General features: G+C 49.6%; 1 protein-coding gene across 1 annotated transcript; it reads right to left on the reverse strand.

Annotated features, from left to right (window-relative positions):
* Positions 1-4,433: 4,433 nt before the first annotated feature.
* LOC103633646 (long chain base biosynthesis protein 1a-like) lies at positions 4,434-9,048 on the reverse strand. Its single transcript, NM_001346710.1, has 13 exons — positions 8,851-9,048; positions 8,397-8,549; positions 8,221-8,315; positions 8,002-8,093; positions 6,931-7,024; positions 6,783-6,855; positions 6,571-6,703; positions 6,129-6,303; positions 5,839-5,979; positions 5,565-5,660; positions 5,325-5,466; positions 4,879-5,006; positions 4,434-4,788 (listed from the first exon to the last, which is right to left on the reverse strand). Exons 2-13 carry the CDS (start codon positions 8,506-8,508, stop codon positions 4,612-4,614), a joined length of 1,458 nt encoding a protein of 485 aa, NP_001333639.1. The 5' UTR covers positions 8,509-8,549; positions 8,851-9,048; the 3' UTR covers positions 4,434-4,611.
* Positions 9,049-26,746: the final 17,698 nt, after the last annotated feature.

Consider the following 26,746-nt stretch of genomic DNA (forward strand, 5'->3'; position numbering starts at 1 on the left):
GTTTCTGCATCCATACGAATTTTATTGTGGCCAACATCATCATGCTAGATTCATTAGTACGTCACTATTGGCGAGATTTTAAGTTGTTTTGAACACAACTTGTTTGTCCTTTGTTCCCTTTAACATGTGGGAGTGTTAGCCCAATTTATTTCATTATGATTTGTAAAGGTAAAGTGGATGTAAAACTCTCTGGTATAATTATGCTCTACAATGCAGGGAACAGTTCCCCTATGGTTAGGATGCAACATAAGCATACCGTATTTGAAAGATATTAAGAGTTCAGTGAAGTATCATTTGAATGTGACCATCAAAGGATACAAAAATTTACAGTGGTGATCATGACATGGTTGTACCTTATATTGGCACACAATCCTGGATTAGATCCCTTAATTTCTCTATTGTGGATGACTGGAGACCATGGTATGTTGATGGACAAGTTGGAGGGTAAGTCATTTTTTCTCCTGCATGGTAAGAGTGCTTAATACTGGACCCAAGTGGAACTCAGACATGCAACTTTCACCCTCAGGGGAAAATACATAAATCAGTCTGACATTACACATATATGTTATGTCCATATATACAATGTTGTACTCAACTAACCTCACATTTGCAACGGTGAAGGGCACTGGATGTTCGTAGTTTCATCTAAATTTGCAATTAGGTGCTCGTTTTCTTGGTTTGGTATATCAAATGACATGGTTGCTGTGTGATACAATGTGCAGTAAAGAAGAGCCATACTGACCATGTATAGCCCAGAGAAAGAAATCAACTGATAAATAGATAAACGAACAAAAGCTTAACAGGTCAATAAGTACATTCATATGATAAATAGACTGCCAAATAGATAGATCTATTCATAGACGAAATTACCGAACAATTAAATAGCCGCACGTGAGTAGTGACTTACTGATATGCAAGTACGACTTTAGAGATGCCACATTACCACCTGCATATAAATGAAAGATCTTTACACATTATTGAAAAGTTAGATGTGAAAAGTTAGAGATGCCACATTACCACCTGCATATAAACTTGAGATTTGTTTGATTTCGCGGTATGTGACATAGCATGTATTTTCTACAATAGAAAAGAGTAGATGTCAGTAATCCTACCACCGGTGTGGCAGTTTCATATTCCCAGTTCTTCTGGCGTGCTGCATTTTAAAAAGTTTTAATTAAATGGACGATGTCTGGTGCTTTCGCATGAAAAACATTTTCATTGGATATTTGCTTGTTCGGTGGCGGAAGGAATTACCGATGGAGTCTGCGCGGTCGTGCATGTCGCTTCTCACCTTTTAGTTCTGTGATGTCTCATCAGATGCCCGATCGGCTGGTGAACACGACGCCGCCCAGCGGCGAGATCATGCACTCGAAGGTGATGTGGTCCTACGATGCGAGGGGCCCTGAGAGTTCGAGACAACAAAAAATAAAAAAAATAAAAAAATTACAGCGAACCGTGGACTTTGCAGAGTGCAGCTTCGCAGGTATCGACATTTGGGTCATGAAGCATCTTCTGCAGCTACGATTTGCAGAGTGCAGCTTCGCAGGTCCCAAGCTTCATGAATTCAACTCCAAGGTGCTTCACCTGTTTGCTCCACCAGCGAATCTGCACTTCTGCAGCTACCGCACGATGCTGTGACGGGATCAAGCCAGCGCCAATTGTCCTCCTAACAAATTTACCTCCCACGGTCGCACCCAACAGCCGAGCAAAGAGGCACGCCGCGGCGGCATACCGCCGAACACCTGGCGGGAGTGCACCCGACCCATCTACGGAGTCACACGGGACAACGACGCACGCAAGGAGAGATAGGGAAGGCAAGCAAAAGGACAGGAGGAAGAGCATCCGACGTGACGTGAGGGGGATGGAGGCAGGAGGCGTACCGCGACGGCGAAGAAGGTCTTGTCCCTGATCTCGGAGAGCACCGTCATGGCCAGCGACTTGCTGAACCCCTGGACGCATCCACGTAGAAACACGAGCAACAAGCCAAGCCACCTCCTCTGCTTAACTAACACACCTGAATGAAGAAGAGGAAGTGAGAGGGACGAAATGTGACCCCGAGCAGAGACGGTGCCGTTTTGGAGGAGGGCGGCGGGGCTCCGCGATTCCGATCTCACGGGTCGCGGGATAGAGGTAGAGCAGCCGAGGCGAGGCGCTGCAGGCGTGGGGATCTGATTTGCAGGGAGGATCTGAGGGGGATGGGGACCAGTGGAGCAGGCGGGGGAACGGTGGTTTGCGCGTGCGCGGAGGGGGCCGAGCGAGGGCATGGCTGAGCGAGCGAGGATCGGGTGCTGGCGCATGCTCGTTGGCGGAGGGGGAGGCGGATCCGCCATGCGCGGGCATGCGGCTGGCTGTGCGCGGAGGGGGCCAAGCGGGATGGAGGCAAAATCCGCTGCACCCGCCATCCATGGCGGCATTTGCGGGGGCAGGGGCCTGCGGACTGCGGAGATCGCGCCCTTCTATCGACGATGGAGGCTGGCGGGCGGTGTGGGAGAGGGGGTGGGGTCATGGTGTAGCCCCTGGTGGACGTTTGGGGAGGCGCGATTTCTCCGTAAACCATGGATCTTCCAGGAGAGCGTGAGAAGGATGGAGGTTGGTGCTTCGCCAACGATGGAAACCTTGCCCGGAGCCTTAATTGAAGGCCTGCGGATTTGCACGAGCGAGGCCGATACGGTGGGGAGCGGGAATTGTGCATGGATTGAAGGTCGCGGGATGCGGGGCGGGGTGCGCGAGCGGCAGAACGTTCGAGGGTGTGGACGCCTACACTATACACATAAGTAGTAGTAGAGAAGAGTGAGTGACACATCAAATGTCATCTTCATGACTAAGCCATATTTAAATGCACTAGAGTTAATACTTAGTTGACTAAAAAGTTACTAGTAAAGTTAGCAAACTAAGAGTAACTTCAAGAGACTCTATATTCTTTCTAATTGATATAAATAAAGTTTTTTTTAAAAAAAACCTCCAATACTTATCTAAATGGGTATTTGCATATAGTCACTTCTATTCTGGGTTTCTCGCTAGTCAAAGATAGAAAGCGTCAATGACTCTTTAGAGTACAAACAAGATATAGAAAAGTTGTTGCGAATTAGAAAGATATAGAAAATGGCTTTTATGCCAATGACTCTTCAAATGGTAATTTAGTGAGTAAAATTTAGAAAGACTATCGGAGATACTCTAACAAATAGTTGGCTAACTATTAGCTAATTTTTTCTACAAATAGCTAATAGTTGAACTATTAGCTAGGGTGTTTAAATGTGTGCGCTTAATTTAGCAACTAAGGGATAGTTTGGGAACTACATTTTCCATGGGATTTATATTTTCACATGGGAAAATGAACTAATTTCCCTTGGGAAAATGGAAATCCCTTGGGAGAATGTGGTTCCTAAACTAGCCCTAAATATTTGCTCTAGTATATTCAAACATGATCTAAGATATCAATGACACATGTTAAAGTGCCATCTGCAAAGTGGCAAAAAGTTAAAATTCCACATGTAGATGATGAGCATTTCAAACTCAAGGTGAAATCCATATCACCAAACACCCACGACCTACGGGGTACGGTCCTAGAGCACACAAGACGAAGACAAAAGAGGTCGCTTTCGTCTTCCAATGGAAGATACGGAATCCGGCGTGGATCAAAAGTAATCTGAAAGAACCGAGCAGAAACGGGATGGGATGGGCAAAGCGAGGAGATATCTTTCTTCAGTATGACCAGAGCAGCTGATATAGGTCCTTTTTGGCACAATATATTTTCAGCTTCTTTACATATTTAAGTAGTAGCTTATCAGTTCAGTTGCTTCTCAAAATAAACTAAGAGTGTATTTGGTTTAGCTTTTAGCTTTATCTTTTAAAAGCCAAATCAAAGCGCTGGATTCAGAAAGTGTTATTTTTCTTTTTAAAAGTCAGCTTTCTCGTAGTGCAAAATTGAAAACATCTCTGAATTTGCTTTTATTGGCTTTCAGATAAAATGTGAAAATATATATGGAAGAACTTTTAACGGCTTTTAATGAATTATACCAAATAGTTTTTTAGCTTTTTAACAGTTACAACCCACAATATCTATTTTCACGGCTCATAGCCCACAACAACTTTTTTTAGAGCCACAACCCAACTAAATAGACCGTAAAAATAGCCAACAGGCATAAACTACTTTTCACCATGCTTCCCAAGCTGCCTCAAACAAGGCCATAAACGGACAGAGATTCCAATGACAAGTTTCCACCTATCCCGATCCCGCCTCTCCGATGCCACAATGAAAGAATGTGCACGGACAAGTTTGTATGTTATGAGTCTAATTAACAACACAGCAGAGGTGGGTGTTGCAATTGTTTGAAAATATAAGACGGCCAATGTCTTGTGGGTGAGGATACAGGGGAAAACATCACTACATGGAAATCAACGAGATGTACAGCACAAACGCACTATTCTCCAACATCACTGTTCTACAAAAAAAAAATCCCATGTACTACGGGTATAAACGACAACAAGGTGAATTCATAAATATGTAGAAATGTACAGGTTATGTACATTTACCAAACACACACACACGGTCTAGGGTACAAAGTGCGTAGAAAATGGATGGCTTTCATCTTCAAGGGTATCCGATGTGGATCAAAAGCAGTCTGAAAGAACTGCCGCAGAAACTCGCTTCAAGGATGAGGAAAGCCTGGAGATGTCGGATTCAGTATGTCCAGCTGATACAAACAGGCGGATTCCAACGGGGAGTTTGCACCTATCCAGATTTGACTTCTTTGATGTCACAATGAGAACTGAGTCTTCCTTCAAGACCTGTTGGGGAAATGATGTGTGAACATATGCTTGTGTAAGTCATATAGATTGCAGCTTGAAATTTTATTATTAGAGTTGATTCGATCTTACCCTGCCAGCAATAGTTTCAAGAAGGTCTAGGTCAGTGGTAGGAGAACCTGTCGATTTCTTCAGCTTAAGGAAGACAATAGGTGACAAAACATGGCTGAAAATTTCTAGCCCTGGAGTATCTGATAATTCTGCAGAGTGAATACAAAGAGTGTTGAGATGGTGGCCACCAGTTGGTTACATAGTAGTTGGAAATCGTATTGTGCATGAACACACTAGTTATGGCTTATATTAGTTTCACAACTTAATCATATTTTCCCTGGTATAGGAACCTAGTGCTCAGAGAGAAAAGAAGTTACATTGTAATTCACTGTGGCTTCTGTATACTTTAAAGATTTACTGTTAGGTAGTTGCCTCGGTGTTATGCCCATATTTTCCACATTAATCCAGAAAAATGAGAAGTACAACCTGGTCAAAGAAATAATTAATTAACAATAGAATCAGCTTACCTTTATGCAAAAGAGCAATATTGCTCCTTAGATTTGCAAGAACTGCGGGATTCTGCTCCAGGTAGTTGACAGCAGAAACAGCAGCAGTGGCAAGATAAGGTGGCAGAGATGCAGAGAAAACATATCCAGAGCTGCTTAGACGCTGCAAAATTATATCTCCTTGGTCAGATAATAAAACACTAAACTGCAAGAGTTTCTACATCAGAAAACAACGTTCCATCAATGTGGTATTGCATCTACCTGATGATCAACAACTCTGACACTTCCTGTACAAAATCCACCATCGGTAGCTAATGCATTTCCCATTCCAGCAGTAATTATATCAATTTTTTCAATCTGCACAAGCATGAGAGTTTCAGAAAAGCAAATAATGTGCTTAAGAAATCCAGTAAGTACTAGATCCATATTCTATGAACCAATTGGTGACTGCCAATATAATGCTAGTTTCTTTTTTCTTTTACACTATTTCAGTATAACAGTGAAACATTTAGAAAAGCTAAGGCAAAACACTCACAGGAACTCCATAATGTTCAGCAAGGCCACGCCCAGACTTGCCAAGCACACCAAAAGAATGGCTCTCCTCCAGAATAACACGGAACCGATATTTCTCCTTCAACCTGACGATTTCATCCAAGGGGGCAATTTGGCCAGAATTCTGTGTTCGCAAACCATGATGACTGTTAGAGAGGTTTCATGAATTGCCTAGTTGTACATGTTGAATTGATATCTTGTGTTCCAAACTTTCACAAGGACATATGACAAAAGACAGCACAAATTGACACAAAACAATAAAATGCACTGCACCTGGTAAATGGATTCTACAACAATGTAGCGTCTAATCTTTTCAGCACGTTTATTTCCATGTGTAAGTTTTTCCAAAGTGCTTGCAAGTGAAACCATATCATTGTGCTTGAAGTACACCACAGTGCTTCTTGATAAATGGAGACCATTTTGCACTGCCCAGTGAACACCCTCATCACTGCAATAACATCAATATTGGTGCAAGTTTAGCAAGGAAACAGTCAAGAGAGCGAAAAAATAATGGAAAAAGCTACGCAGGTACAATTGACTGATGGAGAAATATCAATTCATCAATAGAGACAAGAAAGAGGCGACAATGTTGCTAAAGCTAAGCTGGGTAAATTCATGATGTCTAAAAGGCCAAGCTTGTGAACATCAATAAACAAACAAGTCAAAGTTTAATAAATACTTGTGAATTTCATAGTTTTTAATAAGGTGAACTTACGCGACTATGATATCTCCTTTCTTACAAAAGGCAGGTATCACACTGAATATTGTAGAAATCCCATATGAATACAGAATGGAGTCTGGAGTGCCCAGGAATTTAGCTATTTTTGACTCACAGTCAAGATGGACATCTGCAAGAATACATTGGAAAGTTAAGTTCATCCTCTATACTGGCAACCAAGGTCATTGACTGTGGATGATAGTACAAACCAATTGTTCCATAAAAGCCACGTGGACCACAAGACCCAACACCATATTTCTCCAGTGAACCAATGCAAGAATCCTGAAATTCATTCATTTTGTTTAGATATTCCAAAAAAATGTTGAAACATTGTCAAGCAATAGACTTGTCTCTTACAATAATCTTCTCATTGCCAATTAAACCGAGGTAGTTTGCTGATGCAAAGTTCACAACTTCTTTACCATCAACAATCGTATGTGGTCCAGCAGCACTATATAAAAGCAGAATAGAAGGGTTAATGCTGATCCTCAGAAGTTCATATATGATGCAATCACAACTACTTCACATGGTAAACATTTGTAACCCATACTGCATGCATGTTTGTAACACAAAACCAGAAATGCCTGAAGAAAAGTTCTGGCAACTTAAATGCTATACATAGATAACTCAAATGGATTTCAGGAGATATTCATCAAAAAGAATATCCCATGTATAGTAGTATCTTCAGATAGAGCACTGCTATCACAAGGGATGTTCAATAGCTATTCCTATAACTACAGACTAGGGAGCATATCGTTGACGAAATTGCTGTTTTATTAGCACAATACATCCTAAGAGCTAAGAAACAACATTAAATCAATGAAACTTCTGTTTTATTAGTGCAATGTATCCAAAGAAACAACATTACATTGACAACTATATGAAGGTACAAGCTTATATTGTGATGTCATGAATCCCTCCTAAGAAATAAGATTAGCAATATACATCCAGAAGTATACATTATTACATTAGATGCATACTGATATCAGAAAAGAGAGAGTACAATCCAAGAAGCATGTAGCTATGTAGACATCTGGGTAGCAAGGGAAAATGAAATTCTTTGTGGTTCAATGTGTCCCTTGCTGCTTATTCATAAGTAAATGGTTTAAATGTCATATAATCTAGAAAGTAAACGTTCCAAAACAATAGGTCCCACACATGGCACTATTAAGTTAAGTGAAACTAGTATAAGAACTGAACTAACGCTCCCACAACTTGAAGAGTGAGATCGCCCAGTTAATCCATAGATATGAAATGATAATGTAGGGTTACTCATGCAACAACAACCACAGCATACCCTATTTAATTGTGAATTTACTTTAAGCAAAAATTCCTTAGGCTGCTAAATTTCCAACACCAATGGGTCAACTACTGATTTGAACTAACAATCTGGTACAACTCCATTGAAAACCAAGCTATAGTGCAAACCTTTCCAACATTGGAGTATCAATTCGAGCCCCCTCCTTGACTGGAGGGCATAGCGGCTCTGGCTCCCACTCATCACATAGCTCATCAATCTCCTGCAGAGACAAAATGCTGGCATTCAGTGACATGCTTCATGAACAGGCGACGAGAACAATACTTTACAGTATTAAGAATTGTCTGGTTCTAGTAGTTACGAACGATAAGAACACATGACGTCCTGACCTTTTCAGTAAGTGGTTTCTTTGGTGGTTTGTAGCTCTTCCTGGAGAGCTGAAACACGATGACTGCAATAAGAAGCCCTTCCACGACCAAGTGCCCTGGAAAATCCCGTCGCGACTGAATGTGAGACACTAAGCCGCCGACCCGTCTTATGAATCCATGAGGAAAGAGGGATTTACCATCGATATGGACCCCGAAGACGACTGCACGGGCAAGTGGGGCATTGAACGCAGCCGAGACACGGGCGAGCACCGCCGCTGTGGCATTCACAACGGGCAATGCCATGTCCATGTCCCCAGGAGCTTCCCTCAGGAACCGTTAGCGCCCAGAATCTGCCAACCAAGCAGTTTCCATCAGTCAGATCGATCGCCGAACCAGGCGCGGCGGGCTTAACGTGGAGGAACTCGTGGGTTCAGCTAAACCCCTCTCGAATTATCGGGAAACAAACAGGCCACTATCTATTGCTCCCCTGCACACAGGACACAGGCACACAGCAAGGGAATCCGTAACGAATTGGACGGCCTGGAGAGACCCCCATCCCAGCGACAGAGACTCTGGTTTGATTGGCAGCACTGGTAAGATCCAGCAGGAGAACACCAAAGGCTCATCCAAGCAAAGCTAGGGCTTCCTTACCGAGAAAAGGAAGGAATCGATCCCAGGTCCGGTCGGATCTCCGCTCTGCGCTGTCGGGAAGAGGAGGACAAACAGCTACAATTCTTCCGATGTGACGCCTTCGCTTCAGTGGTAGTAGAGGTAAGCTTTCGCCGGAGATGGGTCGACGAATGGACCCCGGAGCCAGGCGGGACGCGGGAGTATGCACCAATGAGTCTGGTTCGAGTAGCGGAGCGATGGATTCGAGGCGGTGGTCAGTGTAGTCACGACGGGGCTGTTAATATACGAGGGGCGGGGAGGGAGACGAGACGACGACGCGGTGGACAAAGAGGGAGAGAGGAGACCGATGGGCGATGGGTTTGATTGGGCTGGCTCCCGGGCGGCGGTCGTCTTCGGCTGGCGCTGGCTGGGCTCGGCGTCTGTCTGGCCTTGCGGCTGCGACGATCGTCCCTTTCGTTTCGTTCGACTGGGAGTCCGGGCCAGCCAGCGTTGATCCAATGATGATCCGTGTGGTCAATCCTGGCTGATGATATTTTTCTGTTACGACTCCGGTGGTCCACTCTCTATATCTTGTGTTGGGATTTACTTATAAACTTTTATAATCAGTGGTTAGTTAACCGCCTGCGACTTGGCTGATGGCAGCTCATGACTGACTTCAGTTCAGAGGTAGAACTACTCCTTGTAGCAGGGTCGCAGCCTCGACGGACAGGACTTGGTGTCGTCCTAAATTCTAGATTGAGATCTTTAAATCTTTTATTAGAGCGTAAGAAAAAATCTTCATCCGTCTCAAAATAAAATTCGTTTCGAATATTTAGTGAACTCATATAATAATTAACATATATGTTATATATATATATATAGATTTAGTATCATATATTTAAATATAGACATAAAAACTAAATGCTAAAGTGAATACTAATTTAGAACGGATAAATTATTTCTCTGTTTCTTTACTTTGACAACGTAAACACCAAAACAGGCAAGAGACAATAATAAATAATTTGTTATCTTATTATTTATTATAAAGCATACATCTTTATTATATAAAAAATAGAGTCACTTAAGGATATGTTCGGTGTTAGCCCACATAATATTTTATAGATTTTCTTAGCACTCTGTGTTAGGTAAATATTATGATTAACTCATGCCTCGAGTAGCGAGGGATAACATTCAGGGTCTTCTCCCTCTGAAGTTTGTAGGTCTCTCAAATATTTCATCTCTATACTTTGAACATATTTTTTTAATATGGTTACGAGTAAGGATTTTAAATCAGTTAAATTGTCATAAAATTTGACTTGCATGATTTTTACCTCACCTTATTCTAAAGTTCGTAAGGATAGAGAAATTTAGGAGAAATATGTTTAAACATATTAGTCTTAATATAACTCGTTTCTATTTGTGGAGCACATCTCCTATTATCTTCAGAGATAATTATGAAGGTGTTTGCGACATCAAAACCACACGATATCTGGATGTGATTAGTCATTTGTTGTAACCAAGAATATACCCTATCCTATTTGTCAGTACCTTAAATATAGGGTACCCAATTTTGATGGATCAAGGCGAGGACCCCTATGGCTGCCCATAGCCACAAATCTATGGCTGGCCAGCCCGACTCAGGATTGAGGCCCGTCATATGTGGTTTCGGACCAGCTGGGCTCGTTACTTGGGCTGAACCGGTATCACCACAAGTCCCATAGAAGGGAGTAATCAGCAACTTCGGTCGTAGGTCTGAGTTCCCACGAACGGGATCCAGACCTTCACATGGGCCCACCGGATCCCCGGGAAGGGGGTCCGGAGCAGCTCCATGCCCCTGGAGTAAAAGCACTCTCATGACTACAAGATCGGTTCCGGACAGGACCCCACATGTGTCATCTGAACCTCAAACCAGATGAGATTCGGTGCCGCCATGTGTCCAGGCCATTACGGTTGGGGCCCGAACCCCCTCATCCATGTTCCGGGCCCCCAATCACTGGAGGTCCGGGGGTGCCACGACACCACACATTCCTAGGAGCATGCCCAGGCAGAGGTCCGGTGCCGACACGTGGCCGGAGACGCCTGACGTAAGCCTCTGACATGGGGTCGCCAGCATTAAGTGCGAACAGGACGCGCGCTTGCCTGCGCTAGTGGCAGGTGGCGTGCGCCCCGGATTAAATACATGCGCGAAATCCGCAAGGTCTGGGCTACGCCAGTAACCCGCGTGTTACCGAGACAGGACGATTGACTCAATACGTTGCATGGGCACCCCTCATTATAACTCCTACTGTTCCCCACACGTTACCTAGGCAGGGTGGAACAGGTGGAGGGGATAGGACGACTGCCCATACACCGTTACACACAGTGGTGTATCAGGTTACGCCACAGCCTACACCATAACCTTCATCCACACGATAGCAAGGCAAAACAACGACAAGTCTGCCTGTTGGGGACTTGTTCTCAAATGCTATGAATTAAGAACAAGGCAACATAAAATGTTAAATATCAATGCCCTTCGTCCGCTGAAGCATTATTTCCCAGGGATGTACTCCGGACGAAGGTTATAATGGTAGAGCTACGAAGGTTAAACCTTCATAATTGAACTCACAAAGGTAATATGAAATAACGTAAGGCATAAAGCATTAAAGACAAATAAATTGGAAATAAATAACATCATTCATATACTATATAGATTTAAGATGTTCAAACATAATATTTAGACACATTTATACCTCTGCCTTGACAAAGGATAATTTCCGAGTGATGCGATTACAATTGTAGGAATCCGTGAACAGTAAAGGAATATTGTTTACTATTTATAGGCACAGGACACAACCCGTGAGGAATTACAATCGTACCCCTCATAAAAGTTTACAATAATGACTCGGACTCTTATGGATTAAAAGGTCATTCTATCTTTACGTCGGTTTGTAATTCCGAAGCTTCACGAAATGGCACCTTCGGCATCACGTACGAACGGCTTCAGCCGAAGCTGTTTCTTTCTGCAGGACCTTCGGCGACGAAGCATGGTCCCAATAGTAGCCCTTCGCGGTGCTAGATCGTTTTTCGTAACGAGCTTGATCCGTGAAAAAAGTCTCTTAGGCTTCAGGAAGCCGAAGGTCCGAAAAACACCTTCCCTGAGCTCGTTGTCGAGAAACGATACAGTTTCTGAGCGCAGAGCGGTCCCACAGTGCAGGTTCACTGTTTGGTTTTTGCGGCCCACCGCGCAGCGGGTGCGAGCAACTATTTGCCTGGTGTAAAAATCCTGACGATTCACCTTCTTACCTGCAACACTATATAAACAGACAGGTAGGTGTGAAGTTACCACAACATTCATTGCTATTGCACTGTTTTGCTGCCAAAAATTTTAACCATAGCCGAAGCTTGACTTTCGCATTCAAACGAAGCTCCTGTTTGGCGTTTGCTTCGTCAGAAGGAGAGCTTCGGAAGAAAAGGTTGTTAATTTTCAAGAAATCTTTTAAGAAATTCAAAATTAAATGGCCAGAGTGCGCTCTACTGCTAGAGTTGAGCGTGAGGGAGACGAAGTCGAAGGTGTGGAGACTGTTCCTATCTCGGAAGCAATGCAGCGATCTGGATTGGTGACATCGGAAGAAGTTCCCGCTGCCGAAGCAGAACAAGCCGCTGCCGAGGCAGAGCAAGGAGACATTGAGGAGGCTGATTCTGACAGTGATTACAATATCACAGTACCGAGCAAGCCTAGCCATCTGGACTTCGGAAAGTCGACTATTTCCAAGGCTGATTTTCCCAAGATGGTGAAGTCGGGCTACTTCATCGAAGATGAGAAAAAGCTGATTCGCTTCGGTGGAGAGGAAACTACCCCGAAGCCAGAGAAGGATGAAATAGTGATTTTCAAGAGTTTTCTTAAAGCTGGCTTGAGATTTCCTTTGAATAGGATGATTGCTGATGTGCTACAAAAGTTTGGGATCTATTTTCACCAATTGACTCCTAACGCCATTGTTAGGCTTAGTGTTTATATCTGGGCTCTCCGAAGCCAGGCGGTTGAGGCATTTGCCGAAGGTTTCTGCCGGGTACACGAGCTACATTACCAAACCAAGGTCAGAGCGGATGGGTTACACGAAAATTTTGGCTGTTATAATTTTGCCTATCGGAAAACCACAAAATTTCCTGTGATCAGCTACCGAAGCAAGTGGCCGGCAGGCTGGAAATTAGAATGGTTCTACGTTAAAGTTGACGATGACAAAGAAAAGCTGGTACAAAGTCCACTTGAACTGATCTTCGGAGAAACCAGACCCCGATGCAATATGACAGCAGAAGGTCCAACCCGGATCGCGCTGGCTGAATTCAGGACTATTGCAGAGCACATTGGCACTAGAGATTTAGTGCAGAAATTTCTGGCCTTCAGAGTATTTCCATCTATGAAGGAGTGGACTATGCCGAAGCTCACAGGGGAGAAGAAAAAGGGGGAGCTTGTCCGGCTACCCTACCATTATAAGTTCAAGAAATATTTTAAGGCACTATGCCAAGAATGGATCGATACAATCGAAATAATGAGTACTGAAATTCTTGGAAACTACTCTAAAAAAGAGGACCAATTGATGACAGCAGCCTTCGGCACCCGGCCGAAACGAAGGCTAAACAGAGTGCTTGATGCTATAGGCTTCGAATACCCTGACTATGGGCGATTGGGCGGAGATGCTGGCGGCCCGAAGAGAAAAAGAATTGCCACCGCTGTTGACGAAGAGAGCACCAAAGTGGCCAAAAAGAAAAAGGAGATTTCTGAAAAACTGAATCCTGAAAAGTTGAGCCCTGAGCCGAAGGTGGCTGCTGCAAGAAGGAGAAAAACTGCATCTCCAGGACCAAAAACGTTGGTTCCAGAAGAAGATACTCCTGCAACGCCTTCTGTTGCCGATGTAGAAGAGATTATGAAGGTAATGACTGTACCCTTTCCTGTCAAGCTAAGTCCGCTGGCGCCGGAACTGACGAAGTTTTTTCAGAAGGACGAAGCAGCTTCGGCAGAAGAAGGTCCTGTACTGCCGAAAAAACGAAGAATTATTCAGATAACAGATGTAATTCATCAGACGCCGCCACCGGCGACAATGTCAAAAGTTGCTTTTGTCGAGACCGCCGAAGCCAAAGGCGCCGCAGCCGAAGCCACCAGAGTGGAAACCCCCGAAGCTGAAACCGGCGCAACCGAAGCTACCGGGGCCGAAACCGGGGTCACAGAAGATCCGAACCTGGAAGACACACTTGAAGTTATTGATAATATACTCCTGAAAATGGCTGAGGAAGAAACTGTTGTGGCTGCAGGGAGCACAGCTACTGAAAAGGGGAAAAAGCAAATTGAAGACATTTTGGAAGAAAGAGATTTTAACTTTCAAGATTTACTTGGGCAAGAATTGACAGATGCTGAAAAAGAAGAGCTTAAAAAATATGCCTTATCCTGCGGATATAAGCCAGGGGCTACACTATTTGGTGGGGTTAACGAAGGAAAGCTGAGATGCCTTCAAAACCGCAGCGAAGCTAAAATTGTTAGAACCCTCTCTATAAACATTGGCTTGCCGAAGCTGGAAGCGGACCTCTGTCGCTACCAACGACACCATATCGCCGGAAGCTTACTTTATACTAATTTTAAGGTAACAAATATTATTGCTATTTTATTATTATTATTATTATTATTATTATTTAGGTCGTTTTTTAACGAAGATTGTTTTGACAGAGCATATTGTTAAGTAAGGTTCTAAAAATGCAACAAGATCTCGAAGACGAGAAGAACAAAGCCATCATCCAAGATTTGGCTGAAAAAGTTGAAAATTACGAAGCTGATCTGAAAAAGAAAGACTTCACCATCCAAGACCTTGAAATCATGGTTAAAGAGCACGAAGGTGCATTAGAAAAGAAAGACTTTGTTATCCAGTCTATAGAAGGCTCCTTGGCTGAAGTCCAAGCAGAAAACGACAGTTTAAAGAATGAATTGCTGAAACAATCAGAAAAATTTGAGCAAGAAAAGCAACACTTTGAAGCAAGCCTTAAAACTGAGATGGATAAAAATTCAAATTTGCAAAAATCCTTGAAGGAACTTCAAGAGAAATGCCTAAGCTTCGGCAGCCGATGCGTGCAGCGGTTGAAGGATGTGTTTCATTCTATCGGAGCAAGCTCTGAAAAATTTACACCTTCAGCTGAAAATCTGCCCAACACATTAGAATATATTGAAGGCGAGGTTAATGCTCTTGACGAAGTTATTGGTGGGCATGCCGACTTCTGCGCCCTGGTAGCTTCTCGGGGCACAGCTACCGCTTTTCTGAAGGCTGGTTGTACGCATGGAAATATCGTGAATAGACCAAACTTCAGCTTATCAGCATCAGATTTGATAGATATCCCAAGCCTGGCCCGAAGCATTGGAAATAGATTTATGACCCAGATCTGGGTAAGTGGCGGGCGAAAAATGGCGGGTGACGAAGCTCGAAGTCATCTTAAGCCGGTAAGAAACTTATATTTGTTACTTTTACCTTCTCCTTGATATTTGCACCTTTCTTATTCTGCTGTCTGATATACGCAGGATGACGAAGCTGAAAAATGACGAAGATGAAGTTTGACGAAGCCTAGCCTGAAGCTTGATAGTTGCTTACAATATACTTTCCTGCAAAAATTCTGGAGAAACTTTTGTAATATAGTTATGGAACAACTCATGTAAATTTGTACATACCTTGTAATATATTTTGTTTCTGCTAACTGTGTACAATCTGCTTTGCTGTGGACGAAACTTCTCTTTTGAGCCGAAGGCGAAAAACACCTTCCCTTCTTTTCGTACACAACGAAGCATAAAAATTTTTCCTTCGAAGTTTTTCCTCATTGCTGAAGCACCTGTCTTTTTTGTGTGGTATGATGATGATTCTATATATGTCTAAATGAATGTTTATGAATGCAAATGACATGATGAAATGTATTGTGCAAATGAATATTGGGACACATGTTCAAAAACCATAATCACAGCCCTTCATCCCCTTAGGAATGATTCAAATCTTTTTGCCGTTTACTTTTTGGCTTCACCGTTTACTTTTCGGTGTATCAGCGTTGACTTTTCGCTGTAAGCCTCCCTTGGGAGCTTCTTCACCTTTTACTTTCAGCGGAATCAGCGTTTATTTTTCGCTGTAAGCCTCCCTTAGGAGCTTCTTCGCCTTTTACTTTCGGCGGAATCAGCTTTTATTTTTCGCTGTAAGCTCTGCATTCCCTTAGGAACGACTTTTGAGCTTCTCCCTGTTTCCTTTTCTTTTTTCCTTTGCATTTACATTTACATTTTCTGGGGGATATCACTCTCATAGAATTGAAATAAGGAAAATTACATGTTGTGGCCCCATTAAAAACCTTTCTCCCCCTTTGGAAAGGAAAATGGTGCCACAAAAAAGAATAGAAAAAATTACATCAAGCTAAACTTAATATCGCCGAAGCTCATCCGCATTCCATGATCTAGGAATGTCGTTGCCGTCCATATCCTTCAATCTGTAGGAACCGGGTCTTGACAAAGATACTACCAAAAAGGGGCCTTCCCACTTCAGCTGTAATTTGCCTACTGTCTCAGGGTTGGCTACTCTTCAAAGTACCAAGTGTCCTGATTCAATGTTCTTCAGCTTAACTTTTCTGTCACGCCATTTTATTGTTTCAGCTTGATATTTATTGATGTTTTCCACAGCTTGAAGTCTGATCCCTTCTATAGCATCTTTTTCTACAGAGCAATCAGCTACTGTTCTTATTGATCCTGCTTTGGCCTCTTCCTGGGTTATTGAAAGTCACCTAGAGGGGGGGGGGTGAATAGGGCGAAACTGAAATTCTCAAAAATAATCACAACTACAAGTTGGGTTAGCGTTAGAAATATAATGGAGTCCGCGAGAGAGGGTGCAAAACAAATCGCAAGCGAATAATGAAGTGAGACACGTGGATTTGTTTTACCGAGGTTCGGTTCTCTCAAACCTACTACCCGTTGAGGAGGCCACAAAGGACGGGTCTCTTTCAACCCTTACCCTCTCTCAAACGGTCCCTCGGACCAAGTGAGCTTTCTCTTCTCAATCACTTGGAACACAAAGTTTCTATAAGGACCACCACAAGATTGGTGTCTCTTGCCTCAATTATAAGTGAGTTTGATCGCAATGAAAGAATCAAGAAGGAAGAAAGCAATCCAAGCGCAAGAGCTCGAAAGAACACAAGCAAATCTCTCTCTAATCACTAGGACGTTGTGTGGAATTTGGAGAGGATTTGATCTCTTTGGTGTGTCTAGAATTGAATGCTAGAGCTCTTGTAAGTAGTTGAGAAGTGGAAAACTTGGATGACTTGAATGTGGGGTGGTTGGGGGTATTTATAGCCCCAACCACCAAACTAGCCGTTTGGTGGAGGCTGTCTGTCGTATGGTGCACCGGACAGTCTGGTGCACATCGGACAGTCCGGTGCGACAGCCACGTCACCAAAGCCGTTGGGTTCCGACCGTTGAAGCACTGACTTCTGGGCCCGCCTGGATGTCCGGTGGCGCACCGGACATGCACTGTAGATTGTCCGGTGCGCCAGCATGGGCGTGCCTGACCTCTGCGCGCACAGCGCGCGCATTTAATGCATCACAGGTAGCCGTTGGCGCCGAAGTAGCCGTTGCCCCGCTGATACACCGGACAGTCCGGTGCACACCGGACAGTCCGGTGAATTTTAGCGGAGCAGCTGAAGTGAATTCCCAAGGCTGGCGAGTTCCTGAGGCCGCTCTTCCTTGGAGCACCGGACATGTCCGGTGTACACCGGACAGTCCGGTGAATTATAGCGGAGTCGCCTCTGGTGATTCCCGAAGGTGACGAGTTTGGAATTGGAGTCCTCTGGTGCACCGGACATGTTCGGTGGCACACCGGACAGTCCGGTGCGCCAGACCAGAGGTGCCTTCGGTTGTCCCTTTGCTCTTTTGTTGAACCCAATACTTGGTCTTTTTATTGGCTAAGTGTGAATCTTTGGCACCTGTATAGCTTATACACTAGAGCAAACTAGTTAGTTCAAAGATTTGTGTTGGGCAATTCAACCACCAAAATTAATTAGGGACTAGGTGTAAGCCTAATTCCCTTTCAATCTACCCCTTTTTGGTGATTGATGCCAACACAAACCAAAGCAAATATAAAAGTGCATAATTGAACTAGTTTGCATAATGTAAGTGCAAAGGTTGCTTGGAATTGAGCCAATAAAAATACTTACATGATGAGCATGGATTGTTTCTTTGTTTTTAACATATTGGACCACATTTGCACCACATGTTTTGTTTTTGCAAATCCTTTTGTAAATTCTTTTCAAAGTCATTTTGCAAGATAGTCAAAGGTAAATGAATAAGATTTTTGCAAAGCATTTTCAAGTTTGAAATTTTCTCCCCCTGTTTCAAATGCTTTTCCTTTGACTAAACAAAACTCCCTGTCGGGGACCATAATTAGGGGTACCCTCAAGACGCCTAATTCTCAGCTGGTAACCCCCATCAGCATAAAGCTGCAAAGGCCTGATGGGCACGATTAAGTCAGGGATCAGTCCACACGAGTGACTCGATCACGCTTCGCCCGAGCCTAGCCTCGGCCAAAGGCAGCCGACCTCGAGAGACTTCCGTCTCGCCCGAGGCCCCCTTTTTATGGCGGACACATCACCGGCTCGCCCGAGGCCTTGGCTTCGCTCAGAAGCAACCTTGACTAAATCGCCACACCGACTGACCAAATTGCAGGGGCATTAAACGCAAAGGTGGCCTGACACCTCTATCCTGACACGCGCCCCCGGCAGGGCCGAAGTGACCGCCGTCACTCCACCGCTCCACTGGCCAGTCTGACAGAAGGACAGCGCCGCCTGCGCCACTCAGACTGCAGCGCCACTCGACAGAGTGAGTCTGACAGGCAGTCAGGCCTTGCCACGGCGAACTCCGCTCCGCCCGACCCCAGGGCTCGGACTCGGGCTAAGACCCGGAAGACGGCGAACTCCGCTCCGCCCGACCCCAGGGCTCGGACTCGGGCTAAGACCCGGAAGACGGCGAACTCCGCTCCGCCCGACCCCAGGGCTCGGACTCGGGCTAAGACCCGGAAGACGGCGAACTCCGCTCCGCCCGACCCCAGGGCTCGGACTCGGGCTAAGACCCGGAAGACGACGAAACTCCGCTCCGCCCGACCCCAGGGCTCGGACTCGGGCTAAGACCCGGAAGACGACGAAACTCCGCCTCGCCCGACCCCAGGGCTCGGACTCCGCCCTGGCCTCGGCCGAACGACTTCCGCCTCGCCCGACCCCTTGGCTCGGGCTCGGCCGCGGCAACAAAAGGCAGACTCAACCTCGGCTTCGGAGGAACCCCCACGTCGCCCTGCCTAGGGCACAGACCGCCACGTCAACAGGAGGCGCCATCATCATCCTACCCCGAATCGACTCGGGTCACGGAGAACAAGACCGGCGTCTCATTCGGCCAGCTCCGCCAGAGGGGCAATGATGGCGCTCCACGAGCTCTATGACGACGGCGGCCCCCGGCTCTCTTACGGAAGCAGGACAACGTCAGCAGGGACTCGACCGCTCCAACAGCTGTCCCTCCATCAGGCTCCGCCGCACCTCCGACAGCCACGACATCACGCCAGCAGGGTGCCCAGATCTCTCCGGCTGCCACATTGGCATGTACCTAGGGCGCTAGCTCTCCCTCCGCTAGACACGTAGCACTCTGCTACACCCCCCATTGTACACCTGGATCCTCTCCTTACGACTATAAAAGGAAGGACCAGGGCCTTCTCAGAGAAGGTGGGCCGCGCGGGACCGAGGACGGGACAGGCGCTCTCTTGGGGCCGCTCGCTTCCCTCACCCGCGTGGACGCTTGTAACCCCCCTACTGCAAGCGCACCTGACCTGGGCGCGGGACGAACACGAAGGCCGCGGGACTTACACCTCTCTCACGCTCGACTCCGGCCACCTCGCCTCTCCCCCCTTCGCGCTCGCCCACGCGCTCGACCCATCTGGGCTGGGGCACGCAGCACACTCACTCGTCGGCTTAGGGACCCCCCTGTCTCGAAACGCCGACAGTTGGCGCGCCAGGTAGGGGCCTGCTGCGTGCTGACGAACAGCTCCCCGTCAAGCTCCAGATGGGCAGTCTCCAGCAACCTCTCCGGCCCGGGACGGTGCTTCGTTTCGGGATTCTTGAGTTCATGTCCTTCGACGGCAGCTACGACATGATACTTCTTCCACCGCCGCGCGACTACGACAATGGCGGCCGACAACCCGCCCGCCGGCGGCGGAATCGACGACGTCTTCCCCGCGTGGTGGAAGAGCAACATTCGGGCTCGCTCCGTTCCCTCCCCCGCCAACGGAGGAGGAGGCGGGGCCGTCAAGGCCAGACGGGAGGCCGCGCTTCGTCGGCCGTCGAGCGAATCGACGCCCCCGACGCCCCGACGGAAGGCACGCCGGACGTCGACCTCGCGTTCAAGACGGAGGCAAGCGCCGTCCCCCCACGGCGCGCTGACCCCGAGCAAGAAGACGACGCCGGCGCGCTCGCGGAAAGCCTGCAGGACGTCGCCCTCGAACCAGAGATGACGGCGCAACCAGTCCCCGATGTGACTACGTCGCTCCTCGTCGACCAAAAGGTAACGACTAACTCCCATCTTGCGTCATTTCGACTCGGCCTCAACCCGCCAAACGACCTCGTTTTGGCGGGCGCTCTCATTGAGGCGAGTGCAACCCCACTGAGGTTCCGTATGCGGTCGCCTTGGGACCGGCTGACGGACGTCTCGACCTACGGGCCCTCTGGGTCCGAGGAAGATGATGACCCCAGCATCGGTTGGGATTTCTCCGGACTTGGCAACCCCAGGGCCGTGCGGGACTTCATGACCGCATGTGACTACTGCCTATCCGACTGTTCCGATGGAAGCCGCAGCCTTGGCGACGAGAGCTGTGGCCCAAGCCGCGAATGTTTCCACATCGAGCTAGGGGATCCCACCGAAGGCAACCATCTTGGCATGCCGGAGGATGGTGATCTCCCTAGGCCGGTGCCTCGCGCCGACATCCCACGGGAGCTAGCTGTGGTCCCCGCTCCGGCGGGAGGTTACGACCCACAACTCGAGCAAGTCCGCGAGGCGCAGGCCAGGCTCAACGAGGGAACAGGAGCGCTTGAGCCGATCCATCGGGACGTCGGACAGGCATGGGTGGGCCAACCCCTGGCCGGAGAAATACGTCATCTGCCCCAAGGTCTCCAGCACCGCGTCGCCGACGATGTCAGGATCAGACCGCCGCCCGCATCCAGCGGGGTTGGTCAGAACCTGGCAACCGCAGCAATGCTCATCCGCGCGATGCCGGAGCCGTCAACCACCGAGGGTCGGCGAATCCAGGGAGAACTCAAGAATCTCCTGGAAGGCGCTGCGGCCCGGCGGGCCGAGAGCACTGCATCCCGAAGGCAAGGATATCCCTCGGAACCTCATGCCGCGACTTCCCGATTCATGCGGGAAGCCACAGTCTACACCGGGCGCACACGCAACACCGCGCCTGCGGCCCCGGGCCACCTCGGCAACGAGCACCATCGACGCGACCGTCGGGCTCACCTCGACGAAAGGGTGCGCCGAGGCTACCACCCCAGGCGTAGGGGGCGCTACGACAGCGGGGAGGATCGGAGTCCCTCGCCCGAGCCACCCGGTCCGCAGGCCTTCAGTCGGGCCATCCGACGGGCGCCATTCCCGACCCGGTTCCGACCCCCGACTACTATCACGAAGTACTCGGGGGAAACGAGACCGGAACTGTGGCTCGCGGACTACCGCCTTGCCTGCCAACTGGGTGGAACGGACGACGACAACCTCATCATCCGTAACCTCCCCCTGTTCCTCTCCGACACTGCTCGCGCCTGGTTGGAGCACCTGCCTCCGGGGCAGATTTCCAACTGGGACGACTTGGTCCAAGCCTTCGCTGGCAATTTCCAGGGCACATACGTGCGCCCCGGGAATTCCTGGGACCTTCGAAGCTGCCGGCAACAGCCGGGGGAGTCGCTCCGGGACTACATCCGGCGATTCTCGAAGCAGCGCACCGAGCTGCCCAACATCACCGACTCGGATGTCATCGGCGCGTTCCTCGCCGGCACCACTTGCCGCGACCTGGTGAGCAAGCTGGGTCGCAAAACCCCCACCAGGGCGAGCAAGCTGATGGACATCGCCACCAAGTTCGCCTCTGGCCAGGAGGCGGTCGAGGCTATCTTCCGAAAGGACAAGCAGCCCCAGGGCCGCCCGTCGGAAGAAGCTCCCGAGGCGTCTGCTCCGCGCGGCGCCAAGAAGAAAGGCAAGAAGAAGTCGCAATCGAAACGCGACGCCGCCGACGCGGACCTTGTCGCCGCCGCCGAGTATAAGAACCCTCGGAAGCCCCCCGGAGGTGCAAACCTTTTTGACAAGATGCTCAAGGAGCCGTGCCCCTACCATCAGGGGCCCGTCAAGCACACCCTCGAGGAGTGCGTTATGCTTCGGCGTCATTTCCACAGGGCCGGGCCACCCGCCGAGGGTGGCAGGGCCCGCGACGACGACAAGAACGAAGATCGCCCAACAGGAGAGTTCCCCGAGGTCCGCGACTGCTTCATGATCTATGGAGGGCATGCGGCGAATACCTCGGCTCGGCACCGCAAGCAAGAGCGCCGGGAGGTCTGCTCGGTGAAGGTGGCGGCGCCAGTCTACCTAGACTGGTCCGACAAGCCCATCACTTTCGATCGGGCCGACCACCCCGACCATGTGCCGAGCCCGGGGAAATACCCGCTCGTCGTCGACCCCGTTGTCGGCGATGTCAGGCTCACCAAGGTCCTGATGGACGGGGGCAGCTGCCTCAACATCATCTACGCCGAGACCCTCAAGCTCCTGCGCGTTGATCCGTCCTCCGTCCGGGCGGGCGCTGCGCCCTTCCACGGGATCATCCCTGGGAAGCGCGTCCAGCCGCTCGGGCGACTCGACCTCCCAGTCTGCTTCGGGACACCCTCCAACTTCCGAAGGGAGACCCTGATGTTCGAAGTGGTCGGGTTCCGAGGAACCTACCACGCCGTGCTAGGGAGGCCATGCTACACGAAGTTCATGGCCGTCCCCAACTACACCTACCTGAAGCTCAAGATGCCGGGCCCCAACGGGGTCATCACCGTCGGCCCCACGTACAAACACGCGTTCGAATGCGACGTGGAGTGCGTGGAGTACGCCGAGGCCCTCGCCGAGTCCGAGGCCCTCATCGCCGACCTGGAGAACCTCTCCAAGGAGGTGCCAGACGTGAAGCGCCATGCCGGCAACTTCGAGCCAGCGGAGACGGTCAAGGCCGTCCCCCTCGACCCCAGTGGCGACACCACCAAGCAGATCCGGATCGGTTCCGGGCTCGACCCCAAATAGGAAGCAGTGCTCGTCGACTTTCTCCGCGCAAACGCCGACGTCTTTGCGTGGAGTCCCTCGGACATGCCCGACATACCGAGGGATGTCGCCGAGCACTCGCTGGATATTCGGGCCGGAGCCCGACCCGTCAGGCAGCCTCTGCGCCGATTCGACGAGGAGAAGCGCAGAGTGATTGGCGAAGAGATCCACAAGCTAATGGCAGCAGGGTTCATCAAAGAGGTATTCCATCCCGAATGGCTTGCCAACCCTGTGCTTGTGAGGAAGAAAGGGGGGAAATGGCGGATGTGTGTAGACTACACTGGTCTCAACAAAGCATGTCCGAAGGTTCCCTACCCTCTGCCTCGCATCGACCAAATCGTGGATTCCACTGCTGGGTGCGAAACCCTGTCCTTCCTCGATGCCTACTCAGGGTATCACCAGATCCGGATGAGAGAGTCCGACCAGCTCGCGACTTCTTTCATCACGCCGTTCGGCATGTACTGCTATGTCACCATGCCGTTCGGTTTGAGAAATGCGGGCGCGACATACCAGCGGTGCATGAACCATGCGTTCGGCGAACACATCGGTCGCACAGTCGAGGCCTACGTCGATGACATCGTAGTCAAGACGCGGAAGGCTTCCGACCTCCTCTCCGACCTTGAAGTGACATTCCGGTGTCTCAAGGCGAAAGGAGTCAAGCTTAATCCTGAGAAGTGTGTCTTCGGGGTGCCCCGAGGCATGCTCCTAGGGTTCATCGTCTCCGAGCGAGGCATCGAAGCCAACCCGGAGAAGATTGCGGCCGTCACCAGCATGGGACCCATCAAGGACTTAAAAGGGGTACAGAGGGTCATGGGATGCCTCGCGGCCCTGAGCCGCTTCATCTCACGCCTCGGCGAAAGAGGTCTGCCTCTGTACCGCCTCTTAAGGAAGGCTGAATGTTTCGCTTGGACCCCTGAGGCCGAGGAAGCCCTCGGCAACCTGAAGGCGCTCCTTACAAAGGCGCCTGTCTTGGTGCCGCCGGCGGACGGAGAAGCCCTCTTGGTCTACGTCGCCGCGACCACTCAGGTGGTTAGCGCCGCGATTGTGGTCGAAAGGCAAGAGGAAGGGCATACATTGCCCGTTCAGAGGCCGGTCTACTTCATCAGCGAAGTGCTGTCCGAGACTAAGATCCGCTACCCACAAGTTCAAAAGCTGCTGTATGCTGTGATCCTGACAAGGCGGAAGCTGCGACACTACTTCGAGTCCCATCCGGTAACTGTGGTGTCATCCTTCCCCCTGGGGGAGATCATCCAGTGCCGGGAGGCCTCGGGCAGGATCGCGAAGTGGGCGGTGGAAATCATGGGCGAAACGATCTCGTTCGCCCCTCGGAAGGCCATCAAGTCCCAAGTGTTGGCGGATTTCGTGGCCGAATGGGTCGACACCCAACTGCCAACGACCCCGATCCAACCGGAGCTCTGGACCATGTTTTTCGACGGGTCGCTGATGAAGACGGGGGCCGGCGCGGGCCTGCTCTTCATCTCGCCCCTCGGAAAGCACTTGCGCTACGTACTGCGCCTCCACTTCCCGGCGTCCAACAATGTGGCCGAGTACGAAGCTCTGGTCAACGGATTGCGGATCGCCATCGAGCTAGGGGTCAGACGCCTCGACGCTCACGGTGATTCGCAGCTCATCATCGACCAAGTCATGAAGAACTCCCACTGCCGCGACCCGAAGATGGAGGCCTACTGCGACGAGGTTCGGCGCCTAGAAGACAAGTTCTTCGGGTTCGAGCTCAACCACATCGCTCGACGCTACAACGAAACCGCAGACGAGCTGGCTAAGATAGCCTCGGGGCGAACGACAGTCCCCCCGGACGTCTTCTCCCGGGATCTGCATCAACCCTCCATCAAGATCGACGGCACGCTCGAGCCCGAGGTACCCTCGGCTCAGCCCGAGGTACCCTCGGCTCAGCCCGAGGTACCCTCGGCCCCCGAGGGCAGAGCACTGAACGTCGAGGAAGGGCAGAGCGGGGCCACACCAGATCAAGATTGGCAGGCCCCGTACCTGCAATATCTCCGTCGAGGAGAGCTACCCCTCGACCAAGTCGAGGCTCGGCGGGTAGCGCGACGCGCCAAGTCATTCGTCTTGCTGGGCGACGAAGAGGAGCTCTACCATCGCAGCCCCTCGGGCATCCTCCAGCGGTGCATCTCCATCGCCGAAGGTCGGGAACTGCTGCAAGAAGTACACTCGGGGGCTTGCGGCCACCACGCAGCGCCCCGAGCCCTTGTCGGAAATGCTTTCCGGCAAGGCTTCTACTGGCCAACGGCGGTGGCTGACGCCACTAGAATTGTCCGCACCTGCGAAGGGTGCCAATTCTATGCGAAGCGGACACACCTGCCCGCTCAGGCCCTACAGACAATACCCATCACCTGGCCCTTCGCTGTATGGGGTCTGGACCTCGTCGGTCCCTTGCAGAAGGCGCCCGGGGGCTACACGCACCTGCTGGTCGCCATCGACAAATTCTCCAAGTGGATCGAGGTCCGACATCTGAACAGCATCAGGTCCGAGTAGGCGGTGGCATTCTTCACCAACATCATCCATCGCTTCGGGGTCCCGAACTCCATCATCACCGACAACGGCACCCAGTTCACCGGCAAAAAATTCTTGGATTTTTGCGAGGATCATCATATCCGGGTGGACTGGGCCGCCGTGGCTCATCCCATGTCGAATGGGCAAGTAGAGCGTGCCAATGGCATGATTCTACAGGGGCTCAAGCCTCGGATCTACAACGACCTCAACAAGTTCGGCAAGCGATGGATGAAGGAACTCCCCTCGGTGGTCTGGAGCCTAAGGACGACGCCGAGTCGTGCCACGGGCTTCACGCCGTTTTTCCTGGTCTACGGGGCTGAAGCTATCTTACCCACTGACCTGGAATACGGCTCCCCGAGGGCGAGGGCCTACACCGAACAAAGTAACCAAGCTAGTCGAGAGGAATCGCTGGACCAGCTGGAGGAAGCTCGGGACAGGGCCTTACTACACTCGGCGCGGTACCAACGGTCCCTGCGACGCTACCACGCCCGAGGGGTCCGGTCCCGAGAACTCCAGGTGGGCGACCTGGTGCTTCGGCTGCGGCAAGACGCCCGAGGGAGGCACAAGCTCACGCCCCCCTGGGAAGGGCCATTCGTCATCGCCAAAGTTCTGAAGCCTGGAATATACAAGCTGGCCAACAATCAAGGCGAGATCTACGACAACGCTTGGAACATCAAACAGCTACGTCGCTTCTACCCTTAAGATGTTTTCAAGTTGTTCATATACCTCGCACCTACGCAAAGTTTAGTCGTCAAGGAAGGGTCGGCCTAGCCTCGGCAAAGCCCGACCCTCCCTCGGGGGCTAAAAGGGGGGAGACCCCCTCTGCGTCGAATTTTTTCCTCGAAAAAGGATCTCTTTTTAGCAGGATTTCTTTCGTGCTTCTTGACTACTTCGGAAAGCGGATCCTGGAAACGACGAGGTACACGTAAGCAGCCAAGGCTGACCGAGCCGAGGGACTCCTACGCCTCCGGGATACGGATACCTCACTCATCACCTTCTGCGATAAGTAACTTGCGCTCGGATAAAGCGACTCCGTGGACCGAACGAGTCATCACGCTCGGA

Source organism: Zea mays, chromosome 1, assembly GCF_902167145.1.
Source record: "Zea mays cultivar B73 chromosome 1, Zm-B73-REFERENCE-NAM-5.0, whole genome shotgun sequence".
Taxonomy (NCBI): Eukaryota; Viridiplantae; Streptophyta; class Magnoliopsida; order Poales; family Poaceae; genus Zea; species Zea mays.

What these genes read in the sequence shown, in the direction of transcription:
- LOC103633646 (NM_001346710.1), bottom strand. Translation starts at nt 8,508, where the DNA reads ATGGACATGGCATTGCCCGTTGTGAATGCCACAGCGGCGGTGCTCGCC. An exon ending in AGAAACCACTTACTGAAAAG is followed by an intron (nt 8,094 to 8,220) that starts GTCAGGACGTCA and finishes TTGTCTCTGCAG; the next exon opens with GAGATTGATGAGCTATGTGA. An exon ending in TCAGAGTTGTTGATCATCAG is followed by an intron (nt 5,467 to 5,564) that starts GTAGATGCAATA and finishes ATAATTTTGCAG; the next exon opens with CGTCTAAGCAGCTCTGGATA.